The 14,555-nt window shown below is 37.7% G+C and overlaps 1 protein-coding gene across 40 annotated transcripts in view; it reads left to right on the top strand.

Annotated features, from left to right (window-relative positions):
- The window catches only part of LOC144283320 (uncharacterized), a 297,695-nt gene that overhangs the window by 207,503 nt on the left and 75,637 nt on the right, over nucleotides 1–14,555 (top strand). For 23 of the 40 annotated variants that reach the window (XR_013351842.1, XR_013351838.1, XR_013351834.1 and 20 more), the window contains one exon: nucleotides 4,571–4,657. The exons of 11 other annotated variants lie outside the window; for them this stretch is intronic. Coding sequence is in view for 24 of the 29 variants with exons in the window: in XM_077847227.1 (XP_077703353.1) it covers nucleotides 4,571–4,657 (87 nt within the window). In the remaining 5 variants the exon portion in view is untranslated. Of the gene's footprint in view, nucleotides 1–4,570; nucleotides 4,658–13,467; nucleotides 13,496–14,555 lie in introns of all 40 variants that reach the window. 6 more of the 40 variants (XR_013351844.1, XM_077847248.1, XM_077847241.1 and 3 more) reach the window with 1 other exon arrangement.

The raw sequence follows: 14,555 nt of genomic DNA, 5'->3' as shown, positions 1-14,555 counted from the left end.
TGTCTCGAGTTTTTTTGTTGCCTTATAGAAGGAAAAGCAGCTTCCGTTAGGCTCTCACTAGGAGCCAGGTTATCTATTACCATGATGCTACAAATCACAATCTTGTTAATTATTCACATATGTTCTTGTTCAAGGCTTGATGGCATTTGTGTCATGAATATTTACAAGTGGCAGTCCATCTCAGTCATTCCAAATTTCTCTTAGGATCAGCAATATGAGTACATTGTCAGCTGCAAGCTGTAGAAGACATCTATTATATGGGGGCTTGGGGGGTATTTTTAAATTATTTGGTTCTATGCCCAAATTAAGTGGGGAATCTGGCAACAACCTGGCTTATAATCAATCCAGGCATATAAAGCAGATAATTCAGGTCTCTACAGGAAAAGCAACATAAAACATTTTGTAATGGGAACTCAAGCATATCACTCTTCTGCTGCTCAGCCTCTTCATCTGGCAAAAGTGGAGGTTACAGGAGAGAATCTCTGAAGGCCTCTGCTAGCTCTAATGTTCGATGACTTTATAATTGTCATCTGGTGATGTGATTATTTTACCAGGGGAATCTCAAGGACTCGAATCATCAATATCAACCCAAGGAGGCGAATCAGTTCAACTAAACCAATATTGAATGACCACTCTTGGGCTGACACTCTTCAAAATGAGTCAATAGAAGTTGGATAAGTGGATGAATGCATAGCAAGATAGATAAATGTACAGAGAGAGGAGGCACTTACTACAGAACCAGGCAGACAAATTTTTCTGCAAAAAGTAGCAATCAGTATATATAGTTGAATGAGGTCGTTGTAATGAAAATGGGAAGTAAAATCAGGCACCGGCAAAAGTCTGAGTAACTTTCCTAAAGATCAGATGCCATTTGATTACAATAGTCAGTGTGGTGCAGTGGGAAAGAGCATCGGGCCAACAGATCTGAGGCTACATCCTGACCCGACATGTACCAGCTTTGTGACACTGAGAAAATTACACATTCTTTGCATCTGACTCTATCAAGGACTTAGTTGAACTTTGGAGATTAACCCTCAAGAACATTTATTTTGTGCCGATCTAAGAATTACTGAGACTGTGAAGATAAAGTTACTTTGCAAATGTAAAACCATTCAAGTGTTCATTTTTATTATTACCAATAAGCAACACGGTGTAAGAACACGGGGGAACTAGTGCTTCATTAGAACTGGAAGACATCAGAAGTGCCACTGGGTACATTTTCAGCCCATTCCATGTTCTGGAGTGAGTCAGGCAACATATTAGGAGATCAGCCTAAACTGAGCATTTATCCAATGCTGGAACCTTGCTACGTTTTAACGATGCACAGATAACAGTATGTGGTTCCTGACCTTGAGAAACTCACAATTCTATGGGATTTCTAAACATTTACTGAAAATATTCTCTGGGCAAGGCACTCTTAGTAGCCAACAATCGTTGTGGTGAAAATGGAAGGCACCACTCTTGTCTCAAAGAGCTTATATCCAGGCAGGAAAGGGAGACCTTCAGGCAAGCAGTTTGAACATAGCGTCAGAAGCGTGTGGTGAGAGACTTGTGACTGCTGTTGAACTCAGAGGAGGGAAGCTTACCTCCTACTAATGGGGAGGGAAGGGGAGAATATTCAGGTGGCATGTGAACCAGTACTTCTCAGAAGCCAAAATGCATAAGAACCACCTGTGGATCTTGTTAAGATGCAAGTTCTGGACCAATAGGACCAGAGTGAGGCCTGGGACTCTGCATTTATTAACAAGCTGCCAGCTGGTGCTGATGCTTCAGGTCAATGTCCCTCACTTTGAGTGGCATACAGTTTAGCAGTGTTGAATATACAAAATACAAATAAGTGGCCTGAATTTAAAAATAGATCATTTAACTTCTGTGATATGATTTCATATGGCTGATCTTTGTTTCATAGGGAAAAAAAACAACACCACCAACAAAATAGACCAACCTTCTTCTTTTCCTTTAAGTGACTCTCAAAGACTCAAGAGGCACACACACTCCCTGGGGAGATACTATCTAAGTCATTAAAAACTTAAAAAAAAAAAAAAAGAATTAAGCTGACCCTTTGGTGCTTCCTTTTTCTGAGAATCACCACCACAGTGATGCCCTTTAAATAACAGATTGTTGGCAGGGTGGCTTATCTTACAGACATATTAAAGCCATTTCTAGCCTCTTTAACCTTGGGCAGATTTAGAGTTTCTGACAATCCCCATGAATTCTCTTGATGGTCTTTTCCCCTAATTCCTCTGACCTTAGCATCTCATTACGGAAATAATTTGAAAAGTTTGTCTTCCCTTCCTGCTCACAGTGTAGGTGTGGGTAGACAAGTTGGTCATTGAATGAGTTGGTTGAAGAATACATACCAATCCTACTTATTTTGAACCTAGCCAATGTCATAGGTGGACAAGATTCCAGGCAGACCTGGATACAGATGCTGGCCACCCCACACTTTCTGTGATTTTAACAAATTATTTCATTTCTCCGAGTCCTGATGGCCTGCCTTTAAATGGAGTCAGTAGTACGTGGCTCAGGGGTGGTTGTCAGGAATCAGTGAGATGATGGGGAAAGCATCATGCTCCATCAGTACTAGTAGTCTTTTCTTCCTGAATGTATTTGGAGAAAGAGAAATTCAGATTTAGTGTTCTCTTCCCACTACTTTTTAAGAAAGTCTTCACCTTTATCAAATAGAAGTTCTGGAAAATACCTGCCAATTCTCCTCTCCCTTGCCACCAAATATATGTGTGTAAAGGTCAAGGTCATATGAAAGGTCAACTAGAGTGCTCACAGTTCAAATGTTGTCAGGTAGGGTCTCTGTGTTTCTTAGGAATGAGGACTCAGGATGAAGTTCCATACTTTATTTGTAATGATATCTGTCCATAAAATTATATCAGTGTGTCCCAAGAATATATCCATGATTGGGAGATTTAAGATGACCAGTAAATACTTAAATTTTACAAATTATCTTTCCAACAATCAGAATCAGAATCAGATTTGTGCTATAATAAAATCACAGGATGTCACAGGAGCTAGTGGATTTTTTAACATTGAAGGATGAATAGATAATGAGTATTGTTAAATTCATTCATTCATCAAACACCTGTTGACTGCTTACGGGGTGCCAGACACTGCACTCAGCATTAGGAGAAAAGACTGGAACTACGCACATGGTCTCACATATGGCCAAGTAAGAAATGGAAGACTCATCTAGGCAATAACTGGAAGCTAAAATATTTTTTTATATTTAAATATTTACTAAGTAGGATGGGAGAAACTTACTTTCCATAGAAAAAAAACTTTTGTAACGTTTTATATTTAAAATAAGAGACTTGTTACATGTTCTGGATGTAAAATATTCTTCATTATGTAAAATTCTGGGATTATAATTTTCTGAGCCATCAGCCTTCTTCATGGTCATCCTACCTACTATAAGGATAAAGACACAGGCTTTAGTTAATAGAACTGAATTGTGTTCGGTGTGGGGATCATAAATGATTTTGTGGGCACCAGATAGTACCCATTTGTCTGGTTGCTGGGTCAGGGGTGAGGTGGGAGCTGCACACTGCAATTTACACATGCCTGCAACAAAAATGTTCAATAGAGACTGAGGCTGGTGAATAGTATTTTATACCCCCACTCAGATGTTTCATCTCCCTCTGAGGTAGTGGGGGCTAGTTTCTGTTTTGCTTGTTATGTAAGAATTGGATGAACAAGCATAACCCAGTGGGTGCCACATTTCTGCTTTGCTCCAGCTTTGTATTACAATTCCTTATGGATTACGGGTCCCTAGTAGCTGCCTGCCCAGCTGTCCCCTTATTCGGCTCTGCCTCTTATTCCCAAATGGTCTAATGGTCCACAAAAAGGGTCATGGGAACAAATAGTCATAACCTATTGTGATAGATGTTGTGTTAATTATTTCTGCTTGTCACCTAGTAGTAGTCAAGGAGAAACCAGGTGAGGCCAAACAGGAGGTCAGTTTGGTCACTCAGGCTCTATGGTACCTGGGCTAGATTTGAAGGGACTTCTAACAATAAATAGCAAATACTGCAGACATTTCAAGTATGAAGCAGGCTATTGATCTATATTATTGTTGACTTTCTTTTCAACCAGATCATCTTTGAGTATGATTTTATAGACTGTGCCTGTATAGTAGAAAAGCTACTGATAAAATTCTAAAAAGGAAGTCATTTACTGCTTTCCTCCAGAGAATTTATTGATTTTTTTTTAAAGGGGAGCCATATTTTGCCACTTGAAATGTAATAGCTATTTTCTCTAGGGTGTTGTTAAAGTTCAGAATAAGATTCACTTAGAATCTGTTGTCTAATAACATCTGTAGCTAGATTATGTAAGAATGCTTCCCCTAGCCTTACTCACCTACTTGACTTGTCCTGTGATGAGTACATAGAGCCAATATACCCAAAATACCTAGAAAGGAGAGTGTAGTCTTTGAAACAGAATGCCCTTATGGCAGCTCCCTGGATATTTCCTTTCAAGTCGGTCACAAGAACATTTACTGCGTGTTTGTAACGTGTCTTGCATTATGACCAGTGTAATAGAAAATTCTTTCTCATTCCAGCTTACTATACCTCTTCCAGTCCCCTCTCAGTGGATGGTACCCTTCACATACCATCACTGTTCCCTCTTTCTCACCTTCTGTGGTAAGGTAAGTGTTGCTGATGGCTGGCCCTACCTGTCCACACTTTTCTCGATTAACACTGAACTACCCTCAGGCCTCCTTCGTCTCTCATTTGGATGGCTAAAATGACTCCGTTTTTGTTTTTGTTTTTGTTTTTTTAATTATAAAGATTCAAATAGAAAATTATAGTGTAACAAATATCCATGAACTTCCCACCCTGTTAGTAACAAATCTTAACATTTTTATGCATGCTTCAGACTTCGATAAAACAAAATCTAAATTTAGTTGAAATTCCCATCCAGTATCTCTCTTCATTTCCTTCCCTCATTTTCCTCCTTCATCAGAAACAAAAAGCCATTGCAGTTGTTATTCATTCTTCCTACTGATGCTTTAGAATATATACATGCATGTATTTATAAACAGTATTTCATATTCCGTGTATTAAAAATATGCAGTTTCATTAACAAACTAAACTATATATACCATTTTACAATACCCCCTGCATTTTTCTTTTATATTTCTGCTGATGCATATAGATCTAATGTTCCTATTGTAATAGCTAGTGTAGTCATTTTAAAAAGCCACACTGTATGTTTCTCTAGTAAGGGACTTTTAGGATGTGTTCCTTTTATTTTTTTGCTGGTGCAACTGATGCTACAGTGAGCGGTTTTCTATTTCCTTGGTAGGTATCTGAGTATTTATCTAGATTGTCCCTCAGTGTGGAATATCTGAATTGTCAACATACACAGTTTCAACTTGACCAAATTGTTCTTTATATATCTATTATACTGTTTATCTGTATATCTACTGAGAGATTTAAAGAATTGTCTCTTAAGATTGTGAGGACTGGCAAATCTAAAATGCATAGAGCAATCTGGTAGGCTGGAGATTCAGTAGGTTGACATTGCAGTCTTGAGTTCAAAGTCTAAAAACACAGGTAGAAACTCTATGCTGTAGTCTGGAGAATTCCTTTTTCCTTGGGAAAACTCAGCCTTTGCTCTTAAACCTTCTGTTGATTGGATAATGCCCACCCACATTAGGGAGGGTTATCTGTCTTACTCAAAGTCTGCTGATTTAAACGTTAATCACATCTAGAAAATACCTTCACAGCAATATTTAGATTCAAGTTTAACCAAACACCTGGGCAATATAATCTAGCCAAGTGGAGACATAAAATTAACCCCCAGAGTATTCTTTGCTGTTTTCTGTTGATTTGTTTTGTCTTTCATTGAAAAAAAAATATACAACTGTTTATTTAAAAGGAAAACAGAGTTCCCCATAGAATGGAGTTCACAACAGAATTCTTTTTTGTTAAAGTCAAGGACCACATTTAAATATGACTTTCAGAAGGAAAACAACACTAGGGACTTTATAATCTCTTATTTATTAAACAAACAATTTATCCTAATTTATTGAAAAAAGTGAGTATGTTTGTTCTCTTCTAATGGGTTTGAGGCATTCTATAAATATTTTGAACACTAATCCTTTATTTGTTTTATAGATTTCAATTAATGTCTCTCAGTGTTTGGCTTGTGTTAACATTTGTTTATGGTGATTTCTCATTCAAAAATTTAAAATTTTGATATAATCAAATTCATTAATGTTTTAGAAGTTGTACTTTTTATGTTTTGTTCAGGATATCATTTCCTCTCCTAATTTCATATAGGAATTGTCCTATTTTTCTAATAGACTTTTTTTAAAAGAATATTTTTCACATTTAGGTCTTTAATTCCCTTAGAGTTTATTTTTGCATATGTGTAAAATCAAGATAAAATTATATGTAATATATGAATATATATTTTATATATAATCTGTTTTTTTTTTTTAAACTCTTCACTTTTTTTAGGATAGTTTTAGATTTGCAGAAATTAAGAATGCAGTTACAGAGAGTTCCCATATATCTTATACCCAGTTTCCTCTGTTAACATCTGAAATTAGTAAGGCACATTTGTTACAATTAATGGGTCAACATTGAAACATTATTATTTAATCAAAGTCCATACTTTATTCAGTTTTCCTTAGTTCTTACCAGTGTCCTTTGTTTACAAGTCATTTATAAAGTGGATGTTTTACAAGTATTTTCCATCAGTCTATGGCTTGTCTTTCCACATTTTCCCCTCTCTCACCCCTATCTTTATACATGCATGTCTGTCTGTCTAGCATGTGCCTTAGTTTGAGTGCTATAACAGAATACTGAAGACCAAGTGGATTAACCAACATTTTTCTGAAAGCCGGAAGTCCATGATAAGGGCATCAGCATGATTGGGTTCTTGGCAGAGGGCCCTCTTTCTGGTTTCGAAAGAGCCACTTTCTTCTTGTGTCCTCCATGGTAGAGGGAGAAGGAAAGGGGGACGGAAAGGGCAAGAAGGAGGAAACAAGCTTGTGTCCCTTCTTATAAGGGCTCTAATTCCATCATTAGGGCTCCTCCTTCCCAAAGGTGCCACCTCTACTACCATCACATTGAGGGTTAGGATTTCAACATATGACTTTCAAGGGGACACAGACATACAGTTCATGACAAATGGCTTTGCCTCACTAAATTCTTCCCTGACAGCATAGGATTTGTACTTAAATGTTGCTTTTCCATAAAGCCTTTCCAGGCCTCCCAAAGATCATAATAGTTGCCTTTCCTTCCTACTGTTGTGACTATTCCTACTGAAGCATCTCTCTTATCATGCATTAACTCCTTCCCCACGGGATCTTTAGGTCTTTGGACGTGGGGACTGTGTCTCATTCTCCTTGCAGCTCTGGTATTCAGTATCATGCTCATCAGATGTTGGTTGAATGAATTGTCATGTGCACGGTCTTGCCCTGAGAAGACAAACATAATTCATTTGAACCAAAGAACAAGTGAATTTGAGCTTCTTTGATACTGATTACATAGGAAAAGGCATTTAGAAGAGGCTGAAATGAAGTCTGAGGTTAGTGTCAGCTTGGATATGAGGAAAGTGAACTTAAATGAGGGATTTGGGGAAGCTTATATGTGCAAAATAACCAAGAATCCAGCTTAGGAAAGCAACTTGAATGAAGAGGAAGTGAGAAAGAGAGCAGCATTTTACAATAAGAAACACTTGGACCAATGACAGATTTGTTTTGGTGGAAAAGGAAAAAATAAAGGTAATAATAATGACGTTATTCTCTGGCATTTGCCAAAATACCCTCAAACCTAAACCTCTCACATTACCCATGGGAACATAAACTGCTACCCACTTTCCACAAAATACGTGGGTATTATTTCTCAAAAGCCTTCACATTCTAACACCATTTGACTATTTCTATTTCTAGTAATGTATCCCAAGGAGATAATCAGAAATGGGAATAAATATTTATGAGTAAATATGTGCATTATTTATGAGAGCAAGAAACCGGAAACCACCTAGAAATCCAGTACTATGAAAATCATTATGTAAATTATGATATATATTCATGTGAAGGAATAGGATGCAATCATTAACAATTATATTTATAATGCTTGTTAATGATAATGAAAATTCTTATGATATAGCATTAAGTAAGGAAGGTAGATTATAAAATTATATTATCTCAATTTTGTAGAGAAAGATGCTTAGTTCAACGCTGAAAGAAAACATGTCTAAAATATTAATGGTGGTTGCTTCTGGGTAGAGAGAAGAGGTGATTTTCTTCCCTGCTTCGCTGAATATGTCTGTAATTTCTGAATTTTTTTTTAACTTAAGTGTTAGTTTGGTAATCCAGAGAGGATTTTAAAATCATTTTTAATAGTGTATTTTTGGAAGGATAGTCAGTTTTACACTTGAATTCAAATGCTCCTCAATCCACAAAAATATCACATCCTCTAAATTAAAAAATAGTTCTTATACTTCCACTCATTTAATAATCCGTCCATCCAGCACTCTGCATTTTATACTCAAAGGAGGGGAACATAACATTAGGGCATATTCTCTGCTCTAAGAAAGTCTTCAGTTTATGGGACAGGTAAGCATACAATGAACAGAGTGGAAAAAAAAATAAGCATAACACCCAATGGATTTTTTTTTTTTTAATAAAGACAGTAGTGGGGAGGGGCAGAAGGAAGGGGAGAGAGAGAATCCCAAGCAGGTTCCACCCTCAGTGTGGAGGGAGCCCACACAGGATCAATCTCACAACCCTGGCTTTATAACCTGAGCTGGGATCATCCACGCACCCCTAATAGACATATTTACACAGTGGGCTTGGGACTCTAGAGAAAGGAGTGACAACTTCGCTTTCTGGGGGAGATAGCCCTTGAGTTGGCTGGTAAGCATTTTCAATAGGATTCACTAAAGAATAAGCTGTAGGAAGGTACGGATTTGTAACCCCAGGTAATGGGAGGTACAAAGTTACAGTGAGCTTCTGTGTCAATGGAAGATCATGCTGGGAAAAATCAGTTTGATCAGATTGAGGTGGGTGATTTATGGTGATCAGATTTATCAGTTGTAGGAATTTATAAGCCCCAGCCATAGCATGGGGCTTGGGCTTCCAAGTTGAGTGTTTTGGGTAAGCATTGAAGGATGGTCAGCAGGGAATTGACATGACTATCTTCTTACTATCTCATTTCTCCAAGGAAAATCCATAGTCCATCACACAACTTTTGACACTCTTGGTCACTCAATATACTTTGGTAGCAGAAACGGATTCTGACTTTGCTCATGGCCACAACTGAAGTGGGAAGACATCTGTTGTAGGTATTTTGGGATTGGAAACTGAAACACAGGCGATCCTTTAGGGCAGAGTTTCTCAACATTTTTTCATTATTGGCCCCCTAAGGAGTCTTTTTAGCACTTTTTACTTATAATCATCTCATAGAATTTTAAAACAATGAGTATATTGTATTTTGTCTATGAACTTTATGCTTATTTATGCTTTATATATAAAAAGGTAAGATTTTTTTTTTCATCTCTCAAAACCTTTTTTCTTTTTTTTATCCTCATAGTGGTGACATCCTTTTTGTTGAGAGCACATGAGTTAGAGGCTTTAAAAAACTTTTAACTATGGTAAAATACATATAACCTAACATTTACCATCTTAACTATATTTAAGTATATAGTTCAATAGGGCGAAGTACATTCCCACTATTGTGTATCCAATCCCCAGAATTTTATTCATCTCGTAAAACTGATGTTTTATGTTAAAACAACCCCCCAACCCCTGGAAACCACCATTCTACTTTCTCTTTCTATGAGTTTGAGTATGCTAGTACTTCATGTAAGTGGAATCCTACACTATTTGTCTTTTGTGATTGGCTTATTTCACTTATTAAAATATCCTTAAGTTTCATCCATGTTGTAGTTCCTTTTTAAGGCTAAATAATATTTTATTGTTTGTATATACCAATTTTTTTAATTCATTCATCTGTTGATGGACACTTGGGTTGCTTCTACCTTTTGGCTCTTGAACAATACTGTGATGAACGTAGGTGTGCAAATATCTCTTTGAGACCCTGCTTCCAATTATTCGGGCTATATATGTAGAAGTGGAATTGCTACATCTTATGATGATTGAAGGTTTAGTTTTTTTTGAGAACCCATACTGTTTTTAATACTGTTTTCCATTCCTATAGCAGTGTACAACGATATGCATTCTTGCCAATTTTTTCTGTTTTTTTTTTTGAGAGTAGCCATCTTACTGAGTGTGAAATGGTCCATTGTGGTTTTGATTTACATTTATTTAATAATTACTGTTTTATATACTTATTTGCCACTCATATATCTTCTTTGGAGAAATGTCTATTCAAGTCCTTTGCCAATTTTTTAATCACATTATTCATTTTGTTGTTGTTGAGTTGTAGGAATTCTTTATATATTCTAAATAGTAATCCCTTATCAGATACATAATTTGCAAATATTTTCTCCCATTCCTTAGGTTACTTTTTTTCTCTGTTGATTGTGTACTTTCATAAGGTTAGCATTTTAAAATTCAGTTGATGTTGAGATTCTCCATGGCCCTTGGCATTCTTTTCCTATATCTTCTTCCTCTGGTAACCAGGAGGTTGGAATCTGGATGATCTCCTAGGTCTGGGCATATATTGAGATCCAGCCTGATAACTGGGATTTGGCCCATGGTGTCATGAGAAAATTCAAGATATAGGATCTAATGGGTTTCTGTATCTTTCAGGGAAAGGTGAATAATGTTGTATCATCCAACTCAAACAGAGCATGAAGGGTGAATCACTATCAAAAAGAGAGAGTTTAAAAAATAGAAAGGCATGTGAAGATTATGAGCAGAAGCCTAGACTGAGAGCCGACATTCTCCTCTAAATATTACTTTTTCCGCGTCATTTGTTAACGTCACAAGCTGTTAACTATTAGTATGAGGGTGTTTTCACCTTGTCTATATAATCAAGTTGTTGACCAATCTAGCTCAGGTGTTTTCTAGATGGACACCCAGGCAACTGACTTGCAGTTTCCTTTCCATCTAGAGATTTGGGCAGGGCCAACATTTGGAGGTGTGGTCTCTGATAGAGACAGCTCTAGTCAAGTCCAGCCAGAAATTTAATACCTCTCAGGAAGTGAGGAGGTCTTGCCTTCACTATCAATTTATGTATCAACCCATCACCTTGCATAAAGATTAAACTTCTTGAAACAGGAGGGGGAAAACCTTCTATGATATTCCTATGGGAGAGAGGTAATGCATTTAAAAATCTTTCTGATGCCATGACCATAAGATTAATGCTGTAATCTAGTTTGTTATCTGTCTGCTAGGTCTCCTTGTGTCTAGCATAAGTCAATAGAACTTCACTTCTCTAATTGAAATCACTGTGCTGCTGGAGTCTGTTCGTGGAAATGAAAGGTGGCTGCCATAATCTGTGGGGAGCTGAATTAATCCTCTGGGAGGGAGGCCTATCTCATTACTCCACTCAGAAATCCTGAGCTTGCTTTCAGTTCTGCACTATACAGCTATAGGAAAGAGGCCAACGTGCTATTTGGCTAATTTTGTCTTAAATTGCTTTAAACTCCCCTAACATGTCATTGTGAGACCTTTGCATTAGAAAGTGCCATTTCTTATATTTTTCAGCTTCTTATAGGAAAGTGTTCCTAAGTTCAATGAAAAGGCCAATTTGCCAGTCACATAAGAAACTATTTCTGCCCTGTATTTATTATACTCTGATATAAAGTTATGCCTTTGATACTCAGAAGTAAGGCTGCTCGCAGATTATTGGGAGAAACATAGAGTTTAAATCCTCTCAGACATCACCTACTTTCACCCAATTATTACAGCAAGAACAATTTGGTGAGTACATATCATGGCTCAGATACTGTCCTAAGCATTTTGTAAGTATTTTCTCATTTTATACTCACAAAAATCTTTTGAAGTGGATGCTATTGGTATTCTTTCAATGTATATAGATAAATACCTATATTGTGGAACACTGAAAATTCAAGGATCTGCCCAATGTCACACAGGAAATAAGTTTCAGAGCAATAGATAGGCAGTCCAACTCCAGAATTGGGTTGTCATATAAAATACAGGGAATTCAGGGAGATTTGCATTTCAGATAAGCATTGAAAATAAATTTAGTATGCATATACCCCAAGTATTGCAGAGGACATGCAAAGACTAAAAACTCATTTGTTGTTGATCTGAAATTCGATACTGAGTATACCATATGGGTTGCTGTGTTTGTTTTGTTTTGTTTTGGCTAAAGCTGGCAGCCTGATTTAAGATCCCATGTTCTTAAGCACTCTGCTATACTGCTACTACCAGAAAAGTGAGGGCATTGGGCCCTGAAAAGAAAACTGAATTACTGAGAGAGCCCTTCTGCGGATTAGTGGCAGAGCTGCCCCTCCTATCTCCTCCCCACCTCTAGAGAGAGCTAGTCTTCCCTTCTCTTATCATTTCAGATCCCACCTTTATTTTTTTTTAATTTTAAAAAATTTTTTATTTATTTATGATAGTCACAGAGAGAGAGAGAGAGAGAGAGAGAGAGAGAGGCAGAGACACAGGCAGAGGGAGAAGCAGGCTCCATGCACCGGGAGCCTGACGTGGGATTCGATCCCGGGTCTCCAGGATCGCGCCCTGGGCCAAAGGCAGGCGCCAAACCGCTGCACCACCCAGAGATCCCAGATCCCACCTTTATGATGCTTAGTCATATGCTACTTTTACCATGCCACAAAACATACTACAGGACATTGGGGGTCTTTGGGAACAGGTATACGTTTGTACTTACCAATGCTGAATCTCAGTAGATGTTACTAACATATATTTGGAACGTAGCAGTCCTGACATTTGGTGGGAGGGATGAACATTCATAATTCAACAAGTGTAGTATTTACATATTCATGCAAATAGATACTTTTATTATTTTTCAAAGTCATTTGAAGTGTTAAATGTTTTTTTTTTTTGAAGTGTTAAATGTTTTGCTGAAATAGTTCATGCCAATGACATCACAACTGGCATAGAGTATCTGACCCAGAATGTTGCTTAATAAAGAGTGACTCCATCAAATTATTTTCCTGCTCTCATGTTTCACCTTATAGTGATTAAGACATCTGCATTCGGATCCCAGCTGGGCCATTAGAATTTCTGATACCTGGGAAGCTTCTCCCTGCATCTTAATTCTATCCTCTATTAAGTACAAAATGGAGCAGGGTGTTTCTCTCCTAATGTTTCTTTTGTCCTTGATATCCTGTGGTTCCAAGACTTAAGAAAGGTATTTCATTACTGGTTTTTGTACCTAGTGTTGTATCTAACATTCTAGGATCTGTCTTCATTTCATCCATGTAGGGGTCAATTCTTTAATTACATATGGATCCCTAAGGTGGCTGCTTACAAGCTTAGCCACTGAATCCTCTATATGGACATAAGAATGGTGTCTAATAATTCCATCCTCTCTCCTACAGAATTCAGCACAACTCTAGGCAATACAAGGTACATAAAATCTTTTCAATTAATTGATTGAGGACTTAATGGGCTGTGGGTGCCAGTCTGCTGAAGATCCTGTACATTCTGGCCCAAACCTATATTTGTTTCCATGCTCTTTTGTCACCAATCAACATACTGTTCACATAAGATGACTTTCTCTTACCCTCTAGGCAAAGAGATGAACACCCAGTCCTAACTTCTCTGCCTACTGTATTTCTCCGATCCAGTTCATGCTGCAAAAATGATCTTTCTAAACTCCATGTCTGAATATTGACAGTCCCTAATTAGTAACTTACATGGTTTCCCAACCACTGTGCAGGAGATACAGACCAAACAACATAGCGTAGTATATTTCACAGCATGGTCTCAACGTCAACATCTGCCCACTCCTTGCCCTCAGCTGGGTCCATTCTTTAGCAATGAGTTCTCAGCTGGGCTCTTCCACACATTGGTGGTTATCCCAAGGTATTCCCTGGCTTTGGCAAGCTCCCAACTTCCAGGCTTCTACTTCAAGGTCCAGATCGATTGTCACTTGTGTGACACCAGCCTTCATCACTCCTCCCACCCCACTCTACACCCAAAGAGAATTGGTCCTTTCTTTCTCTTCTAGTTTCATAGCATATAGAACCTAATTCTATTGTAAAAGTCATCTCACTGGACTGTAATTATATCAGGGACTGTCTCCCTCATGAGACTGTGTGCTTCCGGAGGGCAAAAGTTGTGTCTTAGTAATCTTTGTACTCCTAGGCCTAGAAGGCTTAGTGATTCCATTTTAGGTCATCAACTAGTGATTTCTAATTGAATGAAAGAATGGAGAGAACAAAAGTGAACTTATTGAGTGAAGTCTCATGGTGACAGTTTAAAGAATATAGGCAGGGGGCATGTGGGTGACTCAGTCATAATCTCGAGGTCCTGGGATCAAACCCTTTGTAGGCTCCCTGCTCAGTGGGGAGTCTGCTTCTTCCTCTCCCTCTACCCATCTCCCTCCCCCTGCTGGTGCACTTTTGTGATTTCTCTCAAATAAATAAATAAAATCTTTTAAAAATATATAGGCAGGCACAAAAAA

The sequence above is a fragment of the Canis aureus genome, chromosome 14 (assembly GCF_053574225.1).
Source record: "Canis aureus isolate CA01 chromosome 14, VMU_Caureus_v.1.0, whole genome shotgun sequence".
Lineage (NCBI taxonomy): Eukaryota > Metazoa > Chordata > Mammalia > Carnivora > Canidae > Canis > Canis aureus.
The sequence above is the reverse complement of the archived record's forward strand: the minus strand, read 5'-3'. Positions and strand labels throughout refer to the sequence as shown.